Here is a 20,718-nt window from a genome sequence, read left to right as displayed (position 1 = left end):
TGTCGTACCCACCAGCATGGTTTTGATCCATCGAAGATCGGAATTTCCAATCTTGGCGTTGGCGGGTGTCCCCCGTCAAATCTTGACTCGGAATTCCTGCCATGGTTTTCACGTTCCCATGCATACCTTTCCTTCGTTTCCTTCGAGCCTCCTGGTCTCGGTAATATTCCATCGCCTCTTACGGCTGTCTCCATTCTTGGAACCGACTCTTCTTGCGATCGGAATTGTGGCCATGTCGACATGATCGCAAACATGCGATCTATCTTCTGTCCATAAAAGTCGGCCCGTTCTTGGCCCTTTTCCAGCTCCCGTATACTGTCTTTGATGGCAGCTAAATCTTCCCTCTGGATCGCCATATCCTCCCTTTGGATTGCCATGTCTTCTCGTTGGGCCCTCACATCATCTTGCGTCTGGCCCATTAATCCATCAAGATTCTCCAGGCGAAGCTCCAGTTGTTTCAGGCGTGTTCCTTCCGCCATGCCTTCGTAGTTGCTGAGTCGGACCTTTCGTCAATTTCTAACTGCACGCCAGAAGCTGCCGAGGATGGCTTAGCTTTGATACCACTTGTCCAGCCCCTTAAATGGGCTGGAGATGAATCGGAATTTCTGGGAAATTCCGTTAGAAAAGATTTAGGAAGAGAGAAGAAAGAGATAGGGAGAGATGAGAGAATAGACCAGAGAAAGAAGAGAGTTTGTATTTATTCCAAAAACTGCCTTTATGTTGCATTCTTCCCTTATTTATTCATAGGTAGGTTAGTTAGTTGTAACCTCCTCTCCCACCTTCCATTCTCCTACTACTTATTACAAAAGTACCCCTCAGTCCTAACAATGGGACTTGATTATTCCATACAATATAGGCGAGGCAAGGAAAATATAGCTACTGATGCACTATCAAGGTGTCAAGAGGAAGGCAGTGTGGCAACCATTACTAAAGTGGTTCCTGAATGGTGTCAAGAAGTTGTTGACAGCTATGCCGACGATGAACAGATTAAGGAGTTATTGGAGAGGTTGGTGATTGAGCCTAATGGGGTTGGAAACTACACTCTAACGGAGGGGATGTTGAGGTTCAAGGGCAGGCTTGTCATAGGGAGGAAAGGAGACCTTAAGCGAAGAAATTTATAGTCCTTGCATGACTCGCCCGTGGGGGGACACTCTGGGATCCAAAATACCTATCTCAGAGTTAAACAATTGTTCTATTGGCCCAAGATGAAAACGAAAGTAAAGAATTTTGTGTTAGCTTGTGATATATGCAAGAGATGTAAACTAGAGAATGTGGCTTACCTTGGTCTCTTACAACCTTTACCAGTGCTGGATCGAGCTTGGGTTAGTGTGACTATGGATTTTATCAAGGGACTACCCAAATCAGAAGGGAAGGATAGTATTATGGTTGTAGTGGATCGGTTCACAAAGTTTGCTCAATTTATAGGGCTGGCTCACCCTTACACCACCAAGGAAGTGGCTAGGGTGTTTATGGACATAGTAGTATCACAGCATGGGGTGCTGGGGACCATCATATCAGACCGCAATAAGGTGTTCACTAGCCATTTTTTGCAAGAGTTGATGGGGTTTATAGGGATTAAACTCAACATGTCAACGGCATATCATCCCCAAATGGATGGGCAGACTAAGAGAGTCAACCAGGTGCTAGAAACCTACCTAAGATACATATGTATCCAGTAGCCCAAGCACTGGCATAGGTGGTTAGCTTTGGCACAGTGGTGGTATAATTCCACTCACCACACATCCCTAAAAATGTCTCCATTTGAGGCATTGTATGGATGCCAACCACCACTGTTACCTGCTACAGAAGGGCATGCAACGGAAATATCAATGGAAGAATACTTGCAGCAAAGGAGGGTGGTTTTACAACAATTGAAGCAGGAGTTGGCATCAACCCGAAATCGAATGAAACAATATGCTAACAAGAAAAGAAGTGACCGAGAATTAGAAGTGGGGGTAAAGGTACATCTAAAGCTAAGGTACCCTCACTTGAAGACCATCAGTCAAGGGCTAGTGTCCAAGTTAAGTCCCAGGTATTTTAGCCCGTTCAACATAACAGAAAAAATAGCTAAGGTGGCTTACAGGCTTCAACTACCCGAAGGCACCCACATTCATCCTGTTTTCTATGTATCCTTGCTAAAGAGATCAACCAGAGCAGAGCCAGTTGATACAGTCTTACCAACACCACTTAAGGAGAAAGAAGGTTTGATGGAACTAGAAACTATTATAGATAGAAGGGTTGTACACAATCAAGGGGTCCCTCTCATCCAAGTGTTGGTGAAATGGGAATAAGGAAGCAACAAGGACAACACATGGGAGTATCTACCAAGTCTACCTCAGCGTTTTCCAAGAGCTGCGAGCCTTCTTAGCATTTCTTGAGGACAAGAAATGTTCTAAGGGGGGAATTGTCATAGCTATGGCTATTTTTTTGCATTTAATTTTGGTCTTATTCTTGTTCATTCAATAGGCTATGTTGTATTTCTTTTATTTTGACTGTTGCATTTATCTTCTAGCTATCAAATTCTGTTAGATTAGAGAGCCATGTGTAAGGCCTTAGGAAAATGACAAAATAGTTTGTTGTAACCGTTGGAGGGGAGATGATCTGCTGCATGCACTCCCACACCAAGTGCCTATATGTATTCATCCCATTCCATGGGAGAAGGCATGAAAAGACTGAATACAAAATTATCCTATTTTCTCTCTATCTCTCTCTTTCGTCTCACTCAATTCTCTCTTCTTCCTCTGTTCTTTCTATCCTCCTTACCCATTTCTCTCTGTTAGTCCCCTTGAATCTCATCGGGTCAAGGGAAGTTCATTGTCTTTGTCTGGGACAGTTACAGACTGACCATTGAGTTTGATGCAGTGAAGGTGCAAATACTTGGAAAAGAAGACTCTCACCTCTAAATGAGACCATAGCTATTGTTTGTGTTGAGAAAGGAAGGCATGGAGTTATGCTTGAGACTCCTATAGTAGATGGTTCAGCTTTAATGATAAAAAAAGTGACTATGAAGCATCCTAGTTTAGAACAACAATCTGGTGAGATTAGAAAGGCAATAGATGGATCTCGGTTAAACAAAGACTCCTTATGGTGTACTTATTGTAAAAAACCTAGACATATCATAGAAAAATGTTGGAAGCTCCATGGTAAGCCTCAAGCTGAGAACAAAGGATCATCAGGATAATCGAGAAGACATGAGCAGTTGTATGTGGCAAACACACAGCAAATTGGGGAAGAGGAATCTCAAGAATCACTGGCTAATTTAATAAGGAAGAAATTACAAAGCTAAAATAGTTACTTGGGTCTTAGAGAAGCCAACTAGAATAGGTACTTGTACCTTAACTTTTTCAGGTATTTCTTCCTTCTCTCTTGCTCTAAATGCCTCAAATATGACTCTCCCAAGCATCTAGATCATTGATTCAGGGGCCACAGATCCCAAGGCCTGTTCCTCCTAGAAATTTATTCCATGTACACCATGTCCTAGGAATAAAAAGATAGTCATGGCTGATGGCACAACAACAATAGTAGCTAACCAAGGAGATGTTTACATCAATGATTTTCTCATGTTAAGAAATGTCCTGCATGTACCAAAGTTGTTTGCTAACCTTGTCTCAATCCAAAAACTCACCATAGACTCTTAACTGTAGTGTGAATTTTATCCTTCTCACTATGAAATTCGGGAACAGGGCAAGAGGAAAATGATCGGACGTGCTAAAGAGAGAGATGGTCTTTACTATCTTGAGGAATCTAGTGGACAAGATAGGACAACTAAGTTTTCACCATTATCTTTTCTATCCAAGTCTTCCAAGTCACGTATAGAAAGAATTTGGTTACAACATTTTTGTTTTGGTCATCTATCTTTTAGTGTTCTTAGATTAATGTTTCGTTTATTGTTCAAAGGATTAGTTGGAGAGAATTTTCATTGTGATATATATGAACTTGCAAAGCATAAAAGAGCATCTTTTCCAGTTAACATGAAAAGGAATTCTTCTCCATTTGCTGTTATTCATAGTGACATATGGGGTCCCTCTTCGATTTCTAGTATTACTAGGGTTCGGTGGTTTGTCTCTTATTGATGATTGCACCCGTGTCACTTGGATTTTCCTCTTGAAAAATAAATCCGAAGTGAGCTCCATATTTCTAGTTTTCTATAATATTGTTAGAACTCAATTCAATGTTGACATTAAAAGATTTCGTTCTAACAATGCTAAGGATTATTTCAATCAATTTCTTTCTCCCTATTTTCAAGCAAGAGGTATAATTCATGAATCCTCTTGTGTAAACATCCCTCAACAAAATGAGGTGGTTGAAAGGAAAAATGGTCATCTTTTTACCATCACAAGAGCCATTCTATTTCGGAAAAATGTTCCAAAACAGTACTGGAGGAACTGTTTTGACTGCCACTCATCTCCTAAATAGGTTACCTTTAAGAAATCTTAATTCACAAAGCCCACTGCAAATCCTTTCACAATTCTTTCCCCATTTTTCCATCTCCAGTGGCCTTATTCCTAGAGTGTTTGGGTGTGTAGCTTTTGTACATTTACACCTCCCCAACATAGGGGAAAGTTTGATCTTAGAGCTCTTAAATGCATCTTTGTTGGTTATTCATCCACTCAAAAAGGATATAAATGCTTTCATCCACTAACCCATAATTTTTTTTTTTTTTTTTGTATCAACAGATGTTACATTTGTTGAGCAAGATCAGTACTTTGCTCAACCTTCTCTTTAGGGGGAGACTACATTATTCAAAGATATGACAAAGATCTCTTCTGTCATGCACCAACCTAGAGTTTGTAAGGGAATTTGGAAGAAATTGGGAAAGAAAGACTAGAAAGGGAGGGCGAAATGAGAAGAATGGAGGGAGATCAGGGAGAATAGACAGAAAGGGAGAGAAGAGTAGAAAGATGTGAGAGAGAAATCAAGGAGATAATTGAAGAGAGAGAAGCATTCAATCAGTTCTTACTCAATATCCTCCAAAAGATCCTCTCGAGTAGCTTATATAGATGCTCTTATAGTTAGTGCTTTTAGCGAAATGAGAAGAATGGAGGGAGATCAGGGAGAATAGACAGAAAGGGAGAGAAGAGTAGAAAGATGTGAGAGAGAAATCAAGGAGATAATTGAAGAGAGAGAAGCATTCAATCAGTTCTTACTCAATATCCTCCAAAAGATCCTCTCGAGTAGCTTATATAGATGCTCTTATAGTTAGTGCTTTTAGTTATCATTTGTAACTAAAAGTATTACAACTTTCCATTCTAAAACAGAAATGTAATTGAAGAAATACTAGTTGTAAAAGAAAAATACAAATAAGTAATGGCAGCATGCTTTAATGACCATTATACCCTAGGGTTGCGACAATCCCCCCTCCTTTAAAAATTTCTTGTCCCCAAGAAATCACAGTAAAGATCTGGAGTGATTATGGCCATTGATTCTGCATGCCTCCCGCAAAAGAAATTACTTCATCCAATCCTTGCTTTCGCGATCTGATTCATCCATCTTAGACTGTTCCTTAGCCATCTTTTTTTCCTTTCCTTCTTTCTCCTTCTTGGTCTTTTCCTCTTCCTTTCTTGCAAGTCCCCAAAGATCTCTTTGGCAAAGCTCTCTTCTCCAAGTGATCTATATTTTGAGGAAAACTCAAAATTCTGTTTGCTTTGCCCTTAACAAAAATTCCTGTGATTTCTTTGATGGTGCCTAAAAAATCAGTAAATTCTTTCGCCAAACATGAACGATTTTTAACTTCTTTTTCTTCCTCTTCTCTGACTCCATCCAGTAAATCCTCAATTAATAGCTTTGCATTGACATAAGGTATTGGAGGAGTACCTATTCCTTCAAGAACAACAGGCTTATAATCTTCAAAATTCAAAATTGATGTGCTCGTAACCTTCTCCCACTTCACAACATCTTTTGCTTCCTGCTTGCTAGCATACACCAAAGGTTCATCCTCAACAGATTTCTTCCCCGATGGTGTTGCAGTGATCTTTCCAGCAACTGCCATTCCTTTCTGGGCATCTCCAACTTGGTTCCTAGCTGGAACATCTAATAACTCAATATCTTTTACCAATTCTGATTGTTCCTCAGCTTCCTGTAAGTCCGAAGTCGGAGGAAGGATTCTAGCACCATTATCCGCACAATTGAATGATGCTTCAGTCGGACTTGCCAGATCCAAGGCAGGTGTTTCATCAACTTCTTGCCGCAAACCAAAGGTAGCTGGTAGGATTTCAGCATCCTCTATAATTGGTTCAGCAGTGGATTTTGAAGGCAGTCACTGATAGTGGGATCTGGAATGTCCTACACATTAGAATGAGTAGGTCATCCAGCTTGTGGCTGAGCCAATTTGATTGCGTTCTTAAGTGCATTTTTCCTTGAATGCTTTCTCCCATGACTGTATACTTTCACAAAGTTCTTTGGCCATCTTGATAGTTTCAATCCTTAAAAATTCACTTCCGTATTAGCCTCCAGCAATTCGCCTTCCGTTACTTTCCAATTTAGTAGCCTAAAAAAAACAGGGAATCGATTAATAGGCTCACGATATCGCTGCTCTCAACTTCAATCAAGATTGCTTCTTGACCCGTTTCTAATTCAATAAGTGAGATCTAGTTGGTCGAAAATCTCATAAATCACTTGAGAATCAATTTGATCTGAGTTCGTCACTGAAAGCAATTGTTGATGGCTCGCATGCAGATCAACGATCCTCCAGTTCTATGTTTGATTTGTTGCGGATTCAAGATCGCTTGGACTCTTATTACGGTCGCTGTGGTTCAACAATCGCCCCTGACTTGCGTCCACTTCGTGCCTTCCTTATCACCAGAATCTCAGTTGCAATTGTTATGGATCCACACTCCGCTAGATCTATTTTGTTGCCCGGAATCGCACCAAGAATCGTCAACCTTTTCTTCTGGCTTGCTTTACCTTCAATTCCAAGCCAAGAACATTGGAATTCGCTTGAATGTTAAGCGGAAATTAACACCCAAGACGCACTGGAAATCAATCGGCTCTTGTTGCAGTCTTTTGAGAGTTGATTGGCTTTGTTGAGCTTCTTGAGTCCACTTCTTGCGGCTCGATTAGTTTCGAAAATTGCTTGCTTTGTGTCGCATCTAAACCTAAATTCAACTATTAAGAATTTCGCCACAAATTGCCGAGATTACAATTGAGGACTAATTGGTTCTGATACCAAATGTCATGCACTAAGGTTTAACCTAGGGTTTGTAAGGGAATTTGGAAGAAATTGGGAAAGAGAGCATAGAAAGGGAGGCAGAAATGAGAAGAATGGAGGGAGATCAGGGAGAACAGAGAGAAAGGGAGAGAAGTGTAGAAAGATGCGAGAGAGAAATCAGGGGGAGAATTGAAGAGAGAAAAGCATTCAATCAGTTATTTCTCAATATCCTCCAAAAAGATTCTCTCATGTAGCTTATATAGCTACTCTTATAGTTAATGCTTTCAGTTATCATTTGTAACTGAAATATTACAGTTTTCCATTCTAAAATAGAAATGTAACTGAAGAAATACTAGTTGTAAAGGAAAAATACAAATAAGTAATTGCAGCATGCTTTAATGACCATTATACCCTAGGGTTGTGACATCTTCCTTCTTGAGTTTCCATTCTCGTTAATTCCCTCTGTTCCATTCTCTCAACCCAAATCTAGTAGTTCCAATTCTGATTAGTCCCACACACAAGAACTGATCCAGGGAAAACTTGCTTAAGAGCCTACCTGCCCACTGCTAGTATACTCAAGAAGAAAGGTATTGGCTACTCAGCTTGCACTTATCCAATTATTAGACTCTACTCCTAGTCTTGACATTGGTCATATTGAGGTAACTACTTCTCCTTCTAATTCTCTGAATGAAAATCTTAATGAACATGTTGCTGAATCATCTAATTCTAGCGATAGTGATGTTCCCATTGCTATTCATAAAGGAACTAGAGCATGCACTAAGCACTCTCTACACTTATTCATGTCTTACAAAAATCTATCCCGTAGTCATTGAGCCCTACTTACCAACATAAATACCATTCCAATACCAAAAACTGTATCTGAGGCCTTAGGTGATGAGAATTGGAAAAATGCTATGAAGGTGGAGATGGAGGCACTTGATAAAAACAAAACATGGGACTTGGTGAGCTTGCCTAAAGGAAAAAAAAACCAGTGGGATGTAGATGGGTATTTATAATTAAGTATAAATCAAATGGGTTAGTGGAAAGGTATAAAGCAACATTAGTTGCTAAGGGCTATACCCAAGCCTATGGTGTAGATTGTCTTAAAACATTTGCTCCAATTGCAAAAATGAACACTATAAGAGTATTGTTGTCATTAGCAGCTAACCTTGATTGGAAATTGCAGCAATTTGATGAAAAAAATGCTTTTTTATATGGTGACCTAGAGGAAGAGACTATATGGAGATTTGAAGAACTTCTTGTAATTCTTCTATATTTTTAGAATGAATTTACAGCCTTATTTAAGGTGAATCTTGACACCTACATAAGGAAACTAACAATGGAAATCTGTACAATTGGAAACTACCTAATACAGAGAAAATATCTATACATTCCATATCTATTATTCCCTATCTCAAGTAAATCCTCTAATTTATTCAGCCTCTTTCAACAAAATTCCACCTGGGTTTTGTTCAAATACAAGAGAGGGTGTTGTGTGCAGATTAAAGAAGGCATTATGTGGCTTGAAGCAATCTCCAAGAGCATGGTTTGGAAGATTTACCAAAGCTATGCTCAATTTGGGATACAACAAAGTCAATGTGATCATACTCTGTTTATAAGACACTCTATTTCAGGGAAAGTAACTATTTTTTTAGTCTATGTAGATGACATCATAATGATAGGGGGTGACTTAGAAGGGATGGAAAGTCTAAAGAAATGTTTAATAAAGGAGTTAGGCAAGCTGAAGTATTTTTTGGGTATTAAAGTGGCACATTCTTAGCAAGGGATTTTCATATCTCAACGAAAATATATCCTAGGTTTATTAACAAATATAGGTAAGCTAGGGTGCAGGCCTGTTGAAACTCTTATCGAACCTAATCATAGGCTTGGTGATAATCCAGAAGATGCAGCAATAGATAAGAGCCTCTACCAAGGTTAGTTGGGAGACTTATTTATTTATCACATACCAAGCTAGACATAGCATATGTTGTTGGTGTTGTCAGACAATTTATGCATAACCGTAAAGAGATACATTAGAAAGCAGTTCACAAAATTCTACAATACTTAAAAGGTACACCAGGTAGAGGAATCTTGTTCAAAATGGGACAAGAGCTAACTCTTGAAGCTTATATTGATGGTGACTGCATGGGTCAGTAATTGACAAAAGGTCAACATCTAGATACTGCACATTTCTAGGAGGAAATATTGTAGCTTGGAGGAGTAACAAGCAAAGTGTTGTAGCATGGTCTAGTGTAGAGGCTGAATTTAGGTCAATGGCTCTTGAAATTTGTGAGTTTTTGTGGTTAAAAATAATTTTAGAAGATCTGAAAGTTAGGTGGAAGGGTCTGATGAAGCTCTATTGTGATAATAAGTCAGCCATTAATATTGCATGCAATCCAGTGCAACATGACCGCACCAAACATGTTGAAGTTGATAGACAATTTGTAAAAGAAAAACTTGATAGTGGTTTGATTCGTACTCCATTTGTGTCTACGGGAAATTAGCTTGCAAATTTACTCACAAAATGACTTCTTGGTGTTGTTTTTCAGAAAATAATTAGCAAGCTAGGAATGGAAGCTATCCATTCACTAGCTTGAGGGGGAGTGTCAAGAGATAAGAATCTTATCCTATCCTATTCAGTCTTCCCATCTTATATTTGAGTAAGCGATTACAGTTAAAGTTGATCCATTAGTGGACTTATTCTTTTATCTCTATCCTCTTATCTCTAATTTTAAGGTTTCAATTTAGGTGGTTAAGTTAGTGTCCTATTTTTAGGGAAGTGGTTTGTTGACTCTCCAAAAACTATATATATTTAGACTTATCCTTGGAATAAAATTATTATGTTTTTCTGCTCAAATTCTATCAATTATTATATAATATTTCTACATTTTATGTATTTGCATGAAAAATATTATAAGAATTTGTATTTGGTAATGTTTTAGATGTTTTATAATGCATTATTTGATTGTCTTTTTTTATATTAAATATATTTATTATTAATTTAGCACCTTACTTCGTTGGGCAAGCACTTTTTTGGTGCCTAGCACCTCAAGTGCCATGAACATCATAGCCCCTTAATGGCACCTTTCGCCGTTGAATACCTTGTTCTGACTCGAATCCTAGTCACCCTATACACTCAAGTGCCAACTAATGTTAACATATTTCTGAATAAAAATTAGTGAAAGAGGTGTTCCCTCTGTGGTAGGAAAGTTCTCCTCCTGGTGACTGACAGTAGAAAGGCCAAAGACCGGGTGTTAACAAGTGCTATTGCTATGGATTTATCCAGGGACAGCATTAAATAATTTCTTTTTTTTTTTTTTGGGGGGGGGGTGGGGGGGGGGTGGGGGGGGGGTTGTATGGTGTTCTAGGGAGCTCATGTGAAGTACCTGCACTTTCAACAAAAAGCTCAACAAAAATGATATAATTAAATTTTTAAAGCAAAATCCTTAGTTTTGTTCTCCAAGGAGCAAGAACTTTGCATTCAACTTAATAAAATGGATAAAAATAACTTGTGTTTATTTCTAATTTCCTATAAGTATTGCAATCTCATATAATCTCTATGTGTTTTGGAAATTTTTGAACCATATAAGAGCTGATTTGCTTGTCATCAACCAAATAAGTAGTTAGGTTTATGGCTTCTTAAGTTGATTTGTTCTCTATGAAAAAAATATATTTTTCCGTTCCAGTATGATGTGACATTTAATAAATTTGCAACAGCACATAATTTTTCATTTCAGTTCTCACCATTTGGAGTTTCATCTTGTTCCAAAGCCATATGCTTTGCCTATAATTAATAATTGTCTTTGTGAGGCTCACCTGTTTTTACTGTTATGTGAGGTACATTTAAGCCATTTGAATGTGCTCATTTAAATTTAAACAGATTGCAAATTGGCCTTGTTTTAACTGCCCACTTAAAATTCATATTCTTTCTTTTTGAGATTTGTGGACCTTTATTTTACCTCTTTCCAAGAGGAATCATGAACTGTGTAACAATAAACCTAACTAATGGTCTTTTTTTTATTATTTTTCAATATTTAAAAGCCAAGGTGATTACTGGGGCCCACCCACTATTATTTAAGTTTGTTTTTGTTTCAATTGGGGAAAAAGATCAATGTTCAGCAGTTCTCTGTGGAAAAGCAGTCTGAAATTGGTTAAGAATGTGGACACATTATTATTTGACCTTGTCTATCTGGATCCATATCTTGGTTAAGAATAAAAGTTTCAGCACTCTTTTTTTAAAAAATCTATGCTATATGGTTATATATATCTCAGCCATCCACTTTTATGTAGGAAAAATATGAAAGGGCTGTAGCTTCACTTGCTCAAATGGAGAAGAGGGCAGTTATGGCCGAAACGATGCTGGAGGCCACTGTGCAATACGAACACGGTCAAGTTAAAGCACTAGCTTCCCCACGGTACATGAGCAATGACATGACATTCTTGTTCTTTTTATAGCATTCTTATCTGTATCCAAGAGTTCATGATAATGTGCAATTTTTTTTTTCTTCTTGTAGTGAAAAGTATAAACTTGTTTTGAGAATTTGTTTTGCTTCTTGCAGTTGCTTATTTAACAAAGGAGTCTGAATTAACTTTTGTCACGATCCAAGGGTAATTAGAAGGGCAATAATGTCATTAGTTACCTTAGTTTGTTAGGAGTTATTTCTGTTATTCTGTTACAGCACATGGGGCTGTTATTCTTAATGTTTCTTTCAGTTATATAGCCTATAAATAGGCTTAAGTATGTAGAGAAGAGTGTGCTTGAATTGATAAACAAAGATCTTAATTCTCTCTCTACAAATTTCTCTCCAATCTCCCTCTCGTTTCTCTCTTGTTTCTCCCCGCTTTCTCTCAATATCTCTCCCTCAATTCTATATGTTATCTTCCCCCATTTCTGTCCAAATTCCCCTCTAAACATTATGTTCTTAATCCTAAGCCTCTCGGATCCTTCCGAATTCTAATCTAATCCTAGCTAAACCCTAGGTTCATGACAACTTTAAATGAAAATTGAAGACAAAACACCATAAATGTGCTAGGCCTCCGAATTGTTTTAAGAGAAATATATTGGTAAAATATATACGTATCACAACAAACCTAGTGTCTGGATTGACAATGAAATAACAACTCAACAACAATTTCTCCTTCATCCAGATTATTCTTGAAGGTTACTTTTGCTTTGATGACATCCTCTCTTTCCTATAATTCTGATCTTCCATCTTTGATTCCATGCATAGATGAGAAGAATACAGGGGAATAGTTCCATTGATCAATCACTCTTACATATGGAAATGGTTGAAACCAAAAAATTAGAAAATATATTAACACAAATAGTACAAATCATACCAATTACAATCCTAAATTAAGCTCTTATAATCCACAAATTGAGACTCCCATCCACATCTATCAACACCCCCCCCCCCCCCCCCCCCCCCCTAAAGCTGAGGTGAAGATGTCTCTCACTCCCAACTTGTCCAAGATTGTGTAGAAAAAAATTATTTGTACTGCCCTTTGTTAGAATATCAGCCGGCTATTCTCCCATCTTAACTTATGGAGTACAATAGGTTTCACTGATTTAGGGGCTGTTTTCTTAGCATCACTTAGCTAGGGTTAAAGTTAAACCAATTTTTTTTTTCCTTATTCTAACTTATTTTGATTCCTAAATGCCCATTTATTTTAGAACAAAGTCTGCTGTAAGCGTGAAATTATAGCTGGGGCAGCCATTGTACCTTAATGATGCAACTGGTGATCTCCTTATTTTGGTTGCCTATTTGTGAGCCTAAATCAGTGCTTCTTACATTGAAACCCCACTATTGTATTCTCAATATTTCACTAAAATAGATTAGAAACATTGACATTATAATGTCGCTAAATCAGCAAATTCCCATCAATTAAAATGGATGTGCTGTCAAATAAGAAAAAATATAATTAGAAATGAGGTTATATTAATAAGGTCAAAGTAACTGCTATTGAAGATAAGATGCATGAGACATGATTAAAATACTTTGATCATGTGAGAAAAAGATCAACAGAGATTTTTGTGAGAAGATTATATGGAATGAAACAAGTATTTAGCAAAAAAGGTCGATGAAGATCAAAACAAACTTAGTGGGAGACTCTTAGATATCGATATGAGTTATAAGAGCTTTATAGAAAATAAATCCATGACTCATATAGCCAACCCGACATAATGGGATTAAGGCTTGATATGTTATTATTATTTATGAGAATTTTGATTTTGCTATACTGGTCATGTTTTGAACAAAATGATCAATGGATATAACAAGTTTCCGATAAATGACTAAGCTAACCATGGAAAATTGAATTTTGTATGGTCCGTTCTGAGTTGGTCTGTGCTAACAAGGTTAATTCTTGATGAAGGATGAGTATTTTCTCTAGGTAAGAACTGTGAACATGAGAAGTGGTTTTACTTTCAGCAAAATATGAGAACAGCATGCTCTCAACATGAAAATTTCAAATTTCCTTGGTTTTGTCGTCATTGGGCACGTCACTCCAGAAGAAGTAGCTTTCTAGTTCTGCATCACTCTGTAGATCACACACAACCAACACTACCCAAGTAATTATAGGCGTTTAAAATCATTTACCACCGATATCTCCATATTTTACATCTCCTCTGTTGATGTACGAACTATTTACACATTTGATTAAAATAAAATTTGAACTCTTGGTACCAATAAAGAAAATAGATAAAACCTACGCTCTTTGTATCCATGCTTGTGAACGTCAATTTATACTCTTCTCCTTGCTTCTGGATGAAGATGGGGTGTATAACGATTCTAGAACATGCTTTGTAGGCCTGGGCGTCCAGATTATTCAAGGGAAGTGCCCGCTAGAAAGACGGGTTTACTCCCTTTTGGGATTGGGTGGCGGGACAGGAACAAGGTAATGATTTATTTACTTTGTCCAATATGATTCTTGGTTTGGTGACTATCATCATCAAGTTTCCGGGTTTTATGAACAATGTTGAACCTTCAACTACCTGTTAAGATGATTATTCACAGAAATTGTCCTCTGGAATAATTCATTCACACACCCACTTCACCGTGTGCTCCCTTTTATGCTGATACTTGAAATAAGATGACTAGAATGTAGCAGGGGAAACCACCTGGTGCCGAGGAGCCCAGTCAAAGCAAACCTGCCACCGAGGAACTCGCCCCCAGCATTGCCATCAACACAAGTGGCTCCCAAGAGCAGGAAAAATAGTGGGATTTATGGTAATTTTACCGAGGAATAAGATATAATTCAAGTGGACAGTACCGAAGCAGTACTGGGCTACACCTTGTACATGTGGTAGATTAGCAGCACCTAGTTTTCTTTGGTTAAATTTTGGATTCCGAGTAAATTTCTATGTGCAGTATTGACCTTTCTTCCCCTGTATTCTCTCTTGTAAAACACATATATTGTCACTCTACGTTCATTAATTTATGCAATGTCTACCAGTGGATGAAAGACAATATATATATATATATATATATTAAATTTTTATCAAGTTTATCCAGTTTTTAAATCCCCCATCCCCAACAAAAGTAAAAGAAAAAAAAGAAGACAAGTTCAAAATCATATCCAAACTGAGCTGGGCCCTGCGGCAATTGGAAGGAGATAAATAAACAGACCACAGTGGACACAGTTTGGGGAACAAATACCCATCCCCAAAACCAAACACTCAAAAATCTTGAGATCTCCATATGCATATCAAATCCATGATACAATATTGTCACGGTAACAACCGTTCAATTTTACAAGACCTATCTATTGAATAAGTATGTATGCATGGACTGATGTATATGTACAAATTAAAAAAACAAAAAAGAAGACACAGGAAAACGAGGAAACCCAGTGACTTGAAGGCATGGCACAAATATGACCCCCTGGACTGATGTATATGTATGTATGCATCAACAAATAACCCAAACTTTTCTCCCAGAACAAACACATCAGGATCAGGTAGCGTAGATCAGACACAAAATTTGATGAGCACACCGACAAATGAACCAACATGAAATTTTCCACTTGAGCTCTGGTCATCTCTGACTGCAGTGTATAAAGGATAGCTAGCTAAGCACCAGTCTGGTGCTTGGAAGTAATTAAAATTGCAAACTGATGCTTCAAGGCAGCCTACTCTTGAAAATGAATACCTAGAACTTTTGACACCAAGAACAATCTCAGATTAGCCTTCTGGTTCGATCTCTTTGTGATGCACCACCAGCATTGGGCCTCTTGTCACTGTCTCTCCTGGTCCCAGTAGGAGTAGAAGGGGTCCAGTGGGAGCTCTGGAGTGGCTGGCTTTCGAGGTCATATTTATGCGAAGCAAGGTAACGCAAAGCTGTTACTACATCAGCTATGACCGGGCGCATCGTGGGCTCCTCCTGGACACACATTGCTGCAACTGCAAGTGCTTGATACAACCCCCTCACTGGATACTGACCTTGGAGCATTGGATCAGCCATCTGTGAGAATTTCCTTCGATCTTTGAATAAAGGTCTTGCCTGGATGAAGTCAAGATACGATCAATATGTTTGAAAACCAGCCCACTGAGGAAAAAGTCAATGTCCTTTTCTCTCTACCCTTTCTGTCACTCATGACATCCGACTACAAAAGTTGACTTTCATAAACTGCAAATCAATCTCATGCTTTTCTCTGGTGTTTCCTATAGACTTGAGTACAACATACAATCTGGGTAAAGGTGGTTGAATCTAACTGGACTCCAATTCACTTGACTTGGGTCTGCTTTGTTGAATTTTATCTGTATTCATTTGGTTTTATGTTGTTGTCATTTAGATTAAGTTTAAGGTAATCAATTTGATCCATAGAATCAAGAAGTCAAATCACTTCCACGCAAATGAGATGACTGTTTCACAAGACCAGGGGTGGACTTTCAGCAAGTTTCATTCTTACCAGGAATTGGGATCTAAGGCATCGTTACGATTCTACTGGTTCTTCTTCATGTCATCATTTTGAAGATATTGTCAAGATTTCTTTCTTTAAGAAAGCTAGAAGTTGATAAACTCTTCATTGCACTCCTGTGCTTTAACTTGAACCTAACCAGAACCAACCGAAACCGTTTCAGGAGTTTGGTTCCATTAAGTCCACCATTCAAATTGAGCTCCATGAACCTTAATGAGTATCACAAAGATATGCCGAGTAATGGTGATCATTTCTTATAAGAGCTCACTAACAACTGGGTAATTCTCTGGTAATTGGTATCAACTACAGCTTTAAGAATAATTTTAGTAATTTTATATGTTCAGCTATTGTCTAATAAGGTTTGATCCTCAAGAAACATATCCCTTGTTACCAAGAAATATGATATTGAAGATTTTAGTCTGATAGTTTTCCCAACATAATGACTGGGAAAAATTTAGTGGGAGCCATTTAGGTATACAAGTTATAAGGGCCTCGCATAAGTGAGTAGTGAGTTAGGATTTATGTACCTGGCCCACAGTGGGTTAAAGGCTTGATATGTTGTTTTTGTTGTAATATTTTTCTGGACATAGTGGAATTAAGGCCTTATATGTGTTGTCCGATAGTTTAGCAACCCAAACATTTTAAGTTCCTTCCTCTGTCTACAAGATTTTGGTGGCCAGCATGGAAAAGGGAGGGTGATAACCTATGGCAGCTTACTTTCCATCTACACAGAAAATCACCCCCAGTAGGAAGAGCCACAATGTTAGACATCCCCACAGGATTTCATCAACAGTAATCTAAATCACTAAAACCTACCATTATGCAACCAGTGAAGTTTGAGAAGTATAGAATGTGAGACAATATATGTGCTGGCCCATGTGATATTTTAACAGAAAGAACAAACAAATAATTCAAAATATTTAATTATAAGTAAAAGATATAAGATATGTGGATCTCTTACCCATGCTACCAGATTGTGCTCTCCTGCAGATTTCGAGTCCTCAATCGCTTTCCTACCTGTAATGATCTCAAGAAGAACAACCCCAAAGCTATAAACATCTGATTTAAGAGTCAGCTGGCCAGTCATTGCATACTCTGGTGCACAGTATCCATAAGTACCCATAACCCTAGTTGATACATGTGTGTTATCTCCAACAGGCCCGAGTTTGGCTAACCCAAAATCAGATAGTTTGGGGTGATAATCCTTGCCAAGCAAAATGTTGGAGCATTTTAAATCACGGTATATAACAGGGGGGCTAGCTTTATCATGCAAGTACTCTAATCCTTTTGCTGCGCCAGCAGCAATTTTCATTCTTGTATTCCAATCAAGTGATTTCTTTCCAGGTGCAATGTCTGCACAAAAAAGAGTCCGAGTTTTGTTGCTAAGTAAGAACATTTTAAAAGATGGCAACTGAGAAGATGTGTGCTTTATCAAATATTCTACATACCATGAAGATGGTCCTCTAAAGACCCAAGTGGCATGTACTCATAAACCAGAAGTCTTTGATCTCCATCAGCACAGTAACCAATAAGATTAACAAGGTTAGGATGGTGAAGCAAACTTAACATCAGCACTTCAACAAGGAATTCTCTGTTGCCTTGCAATCCATTGCGATCAAGTTGCTTTATGGCCACAGTCTACACCAAAAGAAGCAAAGAGTTTTGAATTTCACCATGATCAAAGTAACAAAACATTAAACTCAATGTTTGTCATGAGAAAACTATAATAATCACAATCTAGCTATAATTTATAAGATATTTGTCAAAAAGACAATAGAAAAACAGCTTATATCTATTAGGTAATAAGAAGCATGTTGTTGCAGGGGCCAACTCTCTTCTTCTCTCTTCAGTTTTTATGGGAAAGTAATTTGAGATGAACTTGCTCGACCTGATTTGCATTTTCAAGCCGCCCTTTGTATACTCTGCCAAAGCCTCCCTCTCCAAGAAGATAGTCACCCCTGAAATTTCTGGTTGCAGCAGCCAATTCTCGAAATGTGAAAGTCTGGGCAGCAATATGATTGGACCCTCCATCTTTTGAGGACTCTTTCACCTTCAAGGAAGGATTTTTCTTCAATTTCTCTGAAACGTAAAAAAGGATTCATTAGGGTAATATGCATACATATAATGCAAAAATGATGTTGAGATATGGGATTTGAAAGGTGATTAGACTCTTAACTGAAAATTGCTTCCTAAGGTGTTTGTTTTAATATCATGCAAGCAACTCAAAGAGAAGATATCAGAAACAAGAATGCAAATTTCCTAACAAACAACTTGAACCAGGAACTTTCATACGCAAATCTGGCCATATTAGTAGTAGTATGATTGCATTGATATCATAAGTACCATTTTCTCAATGATAAATGTAGATATAAAGTACAAAATCTATACAGAGAAAAGCATTTTCAGAAGTGAAATATTCACATAGTACCAAACAAGAAGGATTTCATTGATATTATAAGCATGACTTTTGCATAATCAATGACATGCTAGAACTCTAACTTGTACTTGCCTTATGGTTTGGATTCAGTTGTAGATGAGGGTCGAGTGTTTAAGTCACACAATTATACTAGCAACCAGGAACTACAGAGTCTATGTTGAGATTTCACTCATGATGCATTACAATAAATTGACATAAAAAACAAAGCCCCATCACAGTTCCGCCCCCCAACACTGCATGTTATGAATCACCTTTAGGTTGGAAGGAACATATAATCTAGCATCCCAACCTTACTGTATTTTGAAGCAACTCCGGAAAATATTTCGAAAGAAAGTATGTAACCAATCATCTGAAGGCACACAGCAGCCAAAAGCTACACTTCAAGTCTAGAACACGCACTTTGTCATGAACATTCTAACCGAAGACACTTGAGGGTTGTTTAGTTATGGAAAACAGCCCAAATTTTCTGGAAAATTACTCCATAGAAAATTGAAAATTGGAAAATTTGTTCAAATACATAAATTTTCTAACTAGAGAATGGAGATTTGGAAAACTGAATTCTCTAAAATTGAACTGAACTTGGAAAATTCCTAAAATGAGTTTTCCAAGTTTTCCTTATTAATTTGGAGATTTGGAAAACATGGTTTTCCAAAAAATTTCCCAAATCATCTCAATCTCCTTCTTTAATACAAGTTAAACGAAAGAAAATCTCTCTCTCTCTCTCTCTCTCTCTCTCTCCAGCGCATGTTCCCATTTTTTAGATTGGAAATTAGTTTTATGTACTTTTTAACATTTCTAAGTCTTTTTCAAATTTCATATGGAAAATGAAAACTAAAGATTTTATAGAAAATTGGAGATAAAAAACTGGAAAACATTTTCCACAACTAAACAGCCCGTTAGGCTTTCGGTTGCTAAGGAAAAAATGAACCATTTCTGAAGTTTTTAGTATTAAGGTTTGAAGAAAATGAACAACTCAAATGACTCAGGCAGCTAGTTGCATATCAAAGAGCTAAGATGGGCCTTTCACAAATAAATAAGAGCTTTCAATTTTTCCTTCAATCAATCCCTCTCTACCCAAATTTTTTTCATGTAGAATCCACCAAGTCACCCAAATCGACTGAATTACCCAACCCAGATGAATCTACTCAAAATCCATATAGAAACAACAGTAAAAATAACTGAAAAAACAGCCGCTTTTATCAACAGAGCAAAAGGGAGATGAGAAACAAGTCCCAGCCCTATTGGTATAAACTTAGCACAGATACATGCGTTTTACGCATAAGATTTGCAAATACAACGCATTTACCTGAAGTGGGTTGGATCGGATCAGGAGTCTGCTTCTTCTTCCTCTTCTTCTTGGCCGTGTGGTCCGATTGGCCAGAGCAAGGACACCAGCCCATATTGTTGTTGGTTTGCTCAGAACTGTTTGCAGAGACGGAGCTACGGAGAAAGAGATGGTACAGAGAGAAAGCTCAAGAAAAAGGGCAGACCCAACCCGAGGTACTCATATAGAAAAGCAGGGGGAGAGAGAGAGAGAGAGAGAGAGGCAGAAAAAAGTATTGGTGTTCCAAAAAAATTGAAACCATATGAGGCAGGCAGAAGGCAGCTGTGAGTGAAACTTCAGCTATGCAGTGACATTGACCTTGGTTTGGTTTGGTCCATCTCCCCAAGACCAACCAAAGCCCCTCCTCTCTATTATCTTCCAATTTCATTCAAATTCCCACTCACTCATAATAAACATTTAAACATTCATACAACAAACAATTTATGTAAATTTTTAGTTTCATTTAACAGTATAATTTCTATATTGTAAATGCTAAAAAGTTAATTAAATTTACTCCTTGAGGATGGGTTTGATGGTAAGAGAGTGTAATTGTATTTTTTTTTAAATTAAAATTGTACATAAATAAATAAATTTATTTATTTAATATAATTTGATCCGAGTAACACTGACATATTCTCCTTAGCTAGAAAAAGAAAGACCAAAACAGCAAGAAAGACCATCAAGATTTTGTAGGGGCAGCCTAAAAGAGCATAGTATTTATTAATTAAGGAAGGAATAAAGGAACCCTCTTCTGCGGATAATTATAAATTCACAAAATTTCAATGTTTAACCATAGCCCATAGCCTATAGGGAACCTACCTTAGTTAATAATGCCTTTCTCTTTCTGTTGTGCCCATTACAATTTTTTTTTTCTTGTATTTTTATAAAAGG

At 37.6% G+C, this 20,718-nt stretch overlaps 2 protein-coding genes across 7 annotated transcripts in view; one reads left to right on the top strand and one right to left on the bottom strand.

Moving 5' to 3' along the window:
- The window catches only part of LOC127787891 (uncharacterized), a 34,136-nt gene extending 19,485 nt beyond the window's left edge, over positions 1 to 14,651 (top strand). For 2 of the 6 annotated variants that reach the window (XM_052315957.1, XM_052315956.1), the window contains exons 16-18: positions 11,438 to 11,562; positions 13,957 to 14,044; positions 14,248 to 14,651. In XM_052315957.1, the coding sequence (XP_052171917.1) occupies positions 11,438 to 11,562; positions 13,957 to 14,044; positions 14,248 to 14,403 (369 nt within the window). In that variant the 3' untranslated portion in view covers positions 14,404 to 14,651. Of the gene's footprint in view, positions 1 to 9,696; positions 9,808 to 11,437; positions 11,563 to 11,706; positions 12,547 to 13,956; positions 14,045 to 14,247 lie in introns of those variants that run through there. The other 4 variants (XR_008020275.1, XR_008020276.1, XR_008020278.1 and 1 more) reach the window with 4 other exon arrangements.
- Positions 14,652 to 14,823: 172 nt separating this feature from the next.
- LOC127787893 (probable serine/threonine-protein kinase PBL7) lies at positions 14,824 to 20,138 on the bottom strand. The gene is made up of 5 exons (XM_052315959.1): positions 19,810 to 20,138; positions 17,955 to 18,145; positions 17,515 to 17,704; positions 17,028 to 17,419; positions 14,824 to 15,648 (listed from the first exon to the last, which is right to left on the bottom strand). Exons 1-5 carry the CDS (start codon positions 19,901 to 19,903, stop codon positions 15,325 to 15,327), a joined length of 1,191 nt encoding a protein of 396 aa, XP_052171919.1. The 5' UTR covers positions 19,904 to 20,138; the 3' UTR covers positions 14,824 to 15,324.
- Between the last annotated feature and the right edge of the window lie 580 nt (positions 20,139 to 20,718).

The sequence above is a fragment of the Diospyros lotus genome, chromosome 13, assembly GCF_014633365.1.
Source record: "Diospyros lotus cultivar Yz01 chromosome 13, ASM1463336v1, whole genome shotgun sequence".
Classification (NCBI taxonomy): domain Eukaryota; kingdom Viridiplantae; phylum Streptophyta; class Magnoliopsida; order Ericales; family Ebenaceae; genus Diospyros; species Diospyros lotus.
This window is presented reverse-complemented; position numbering and strand designations above follow the sequence as displayed.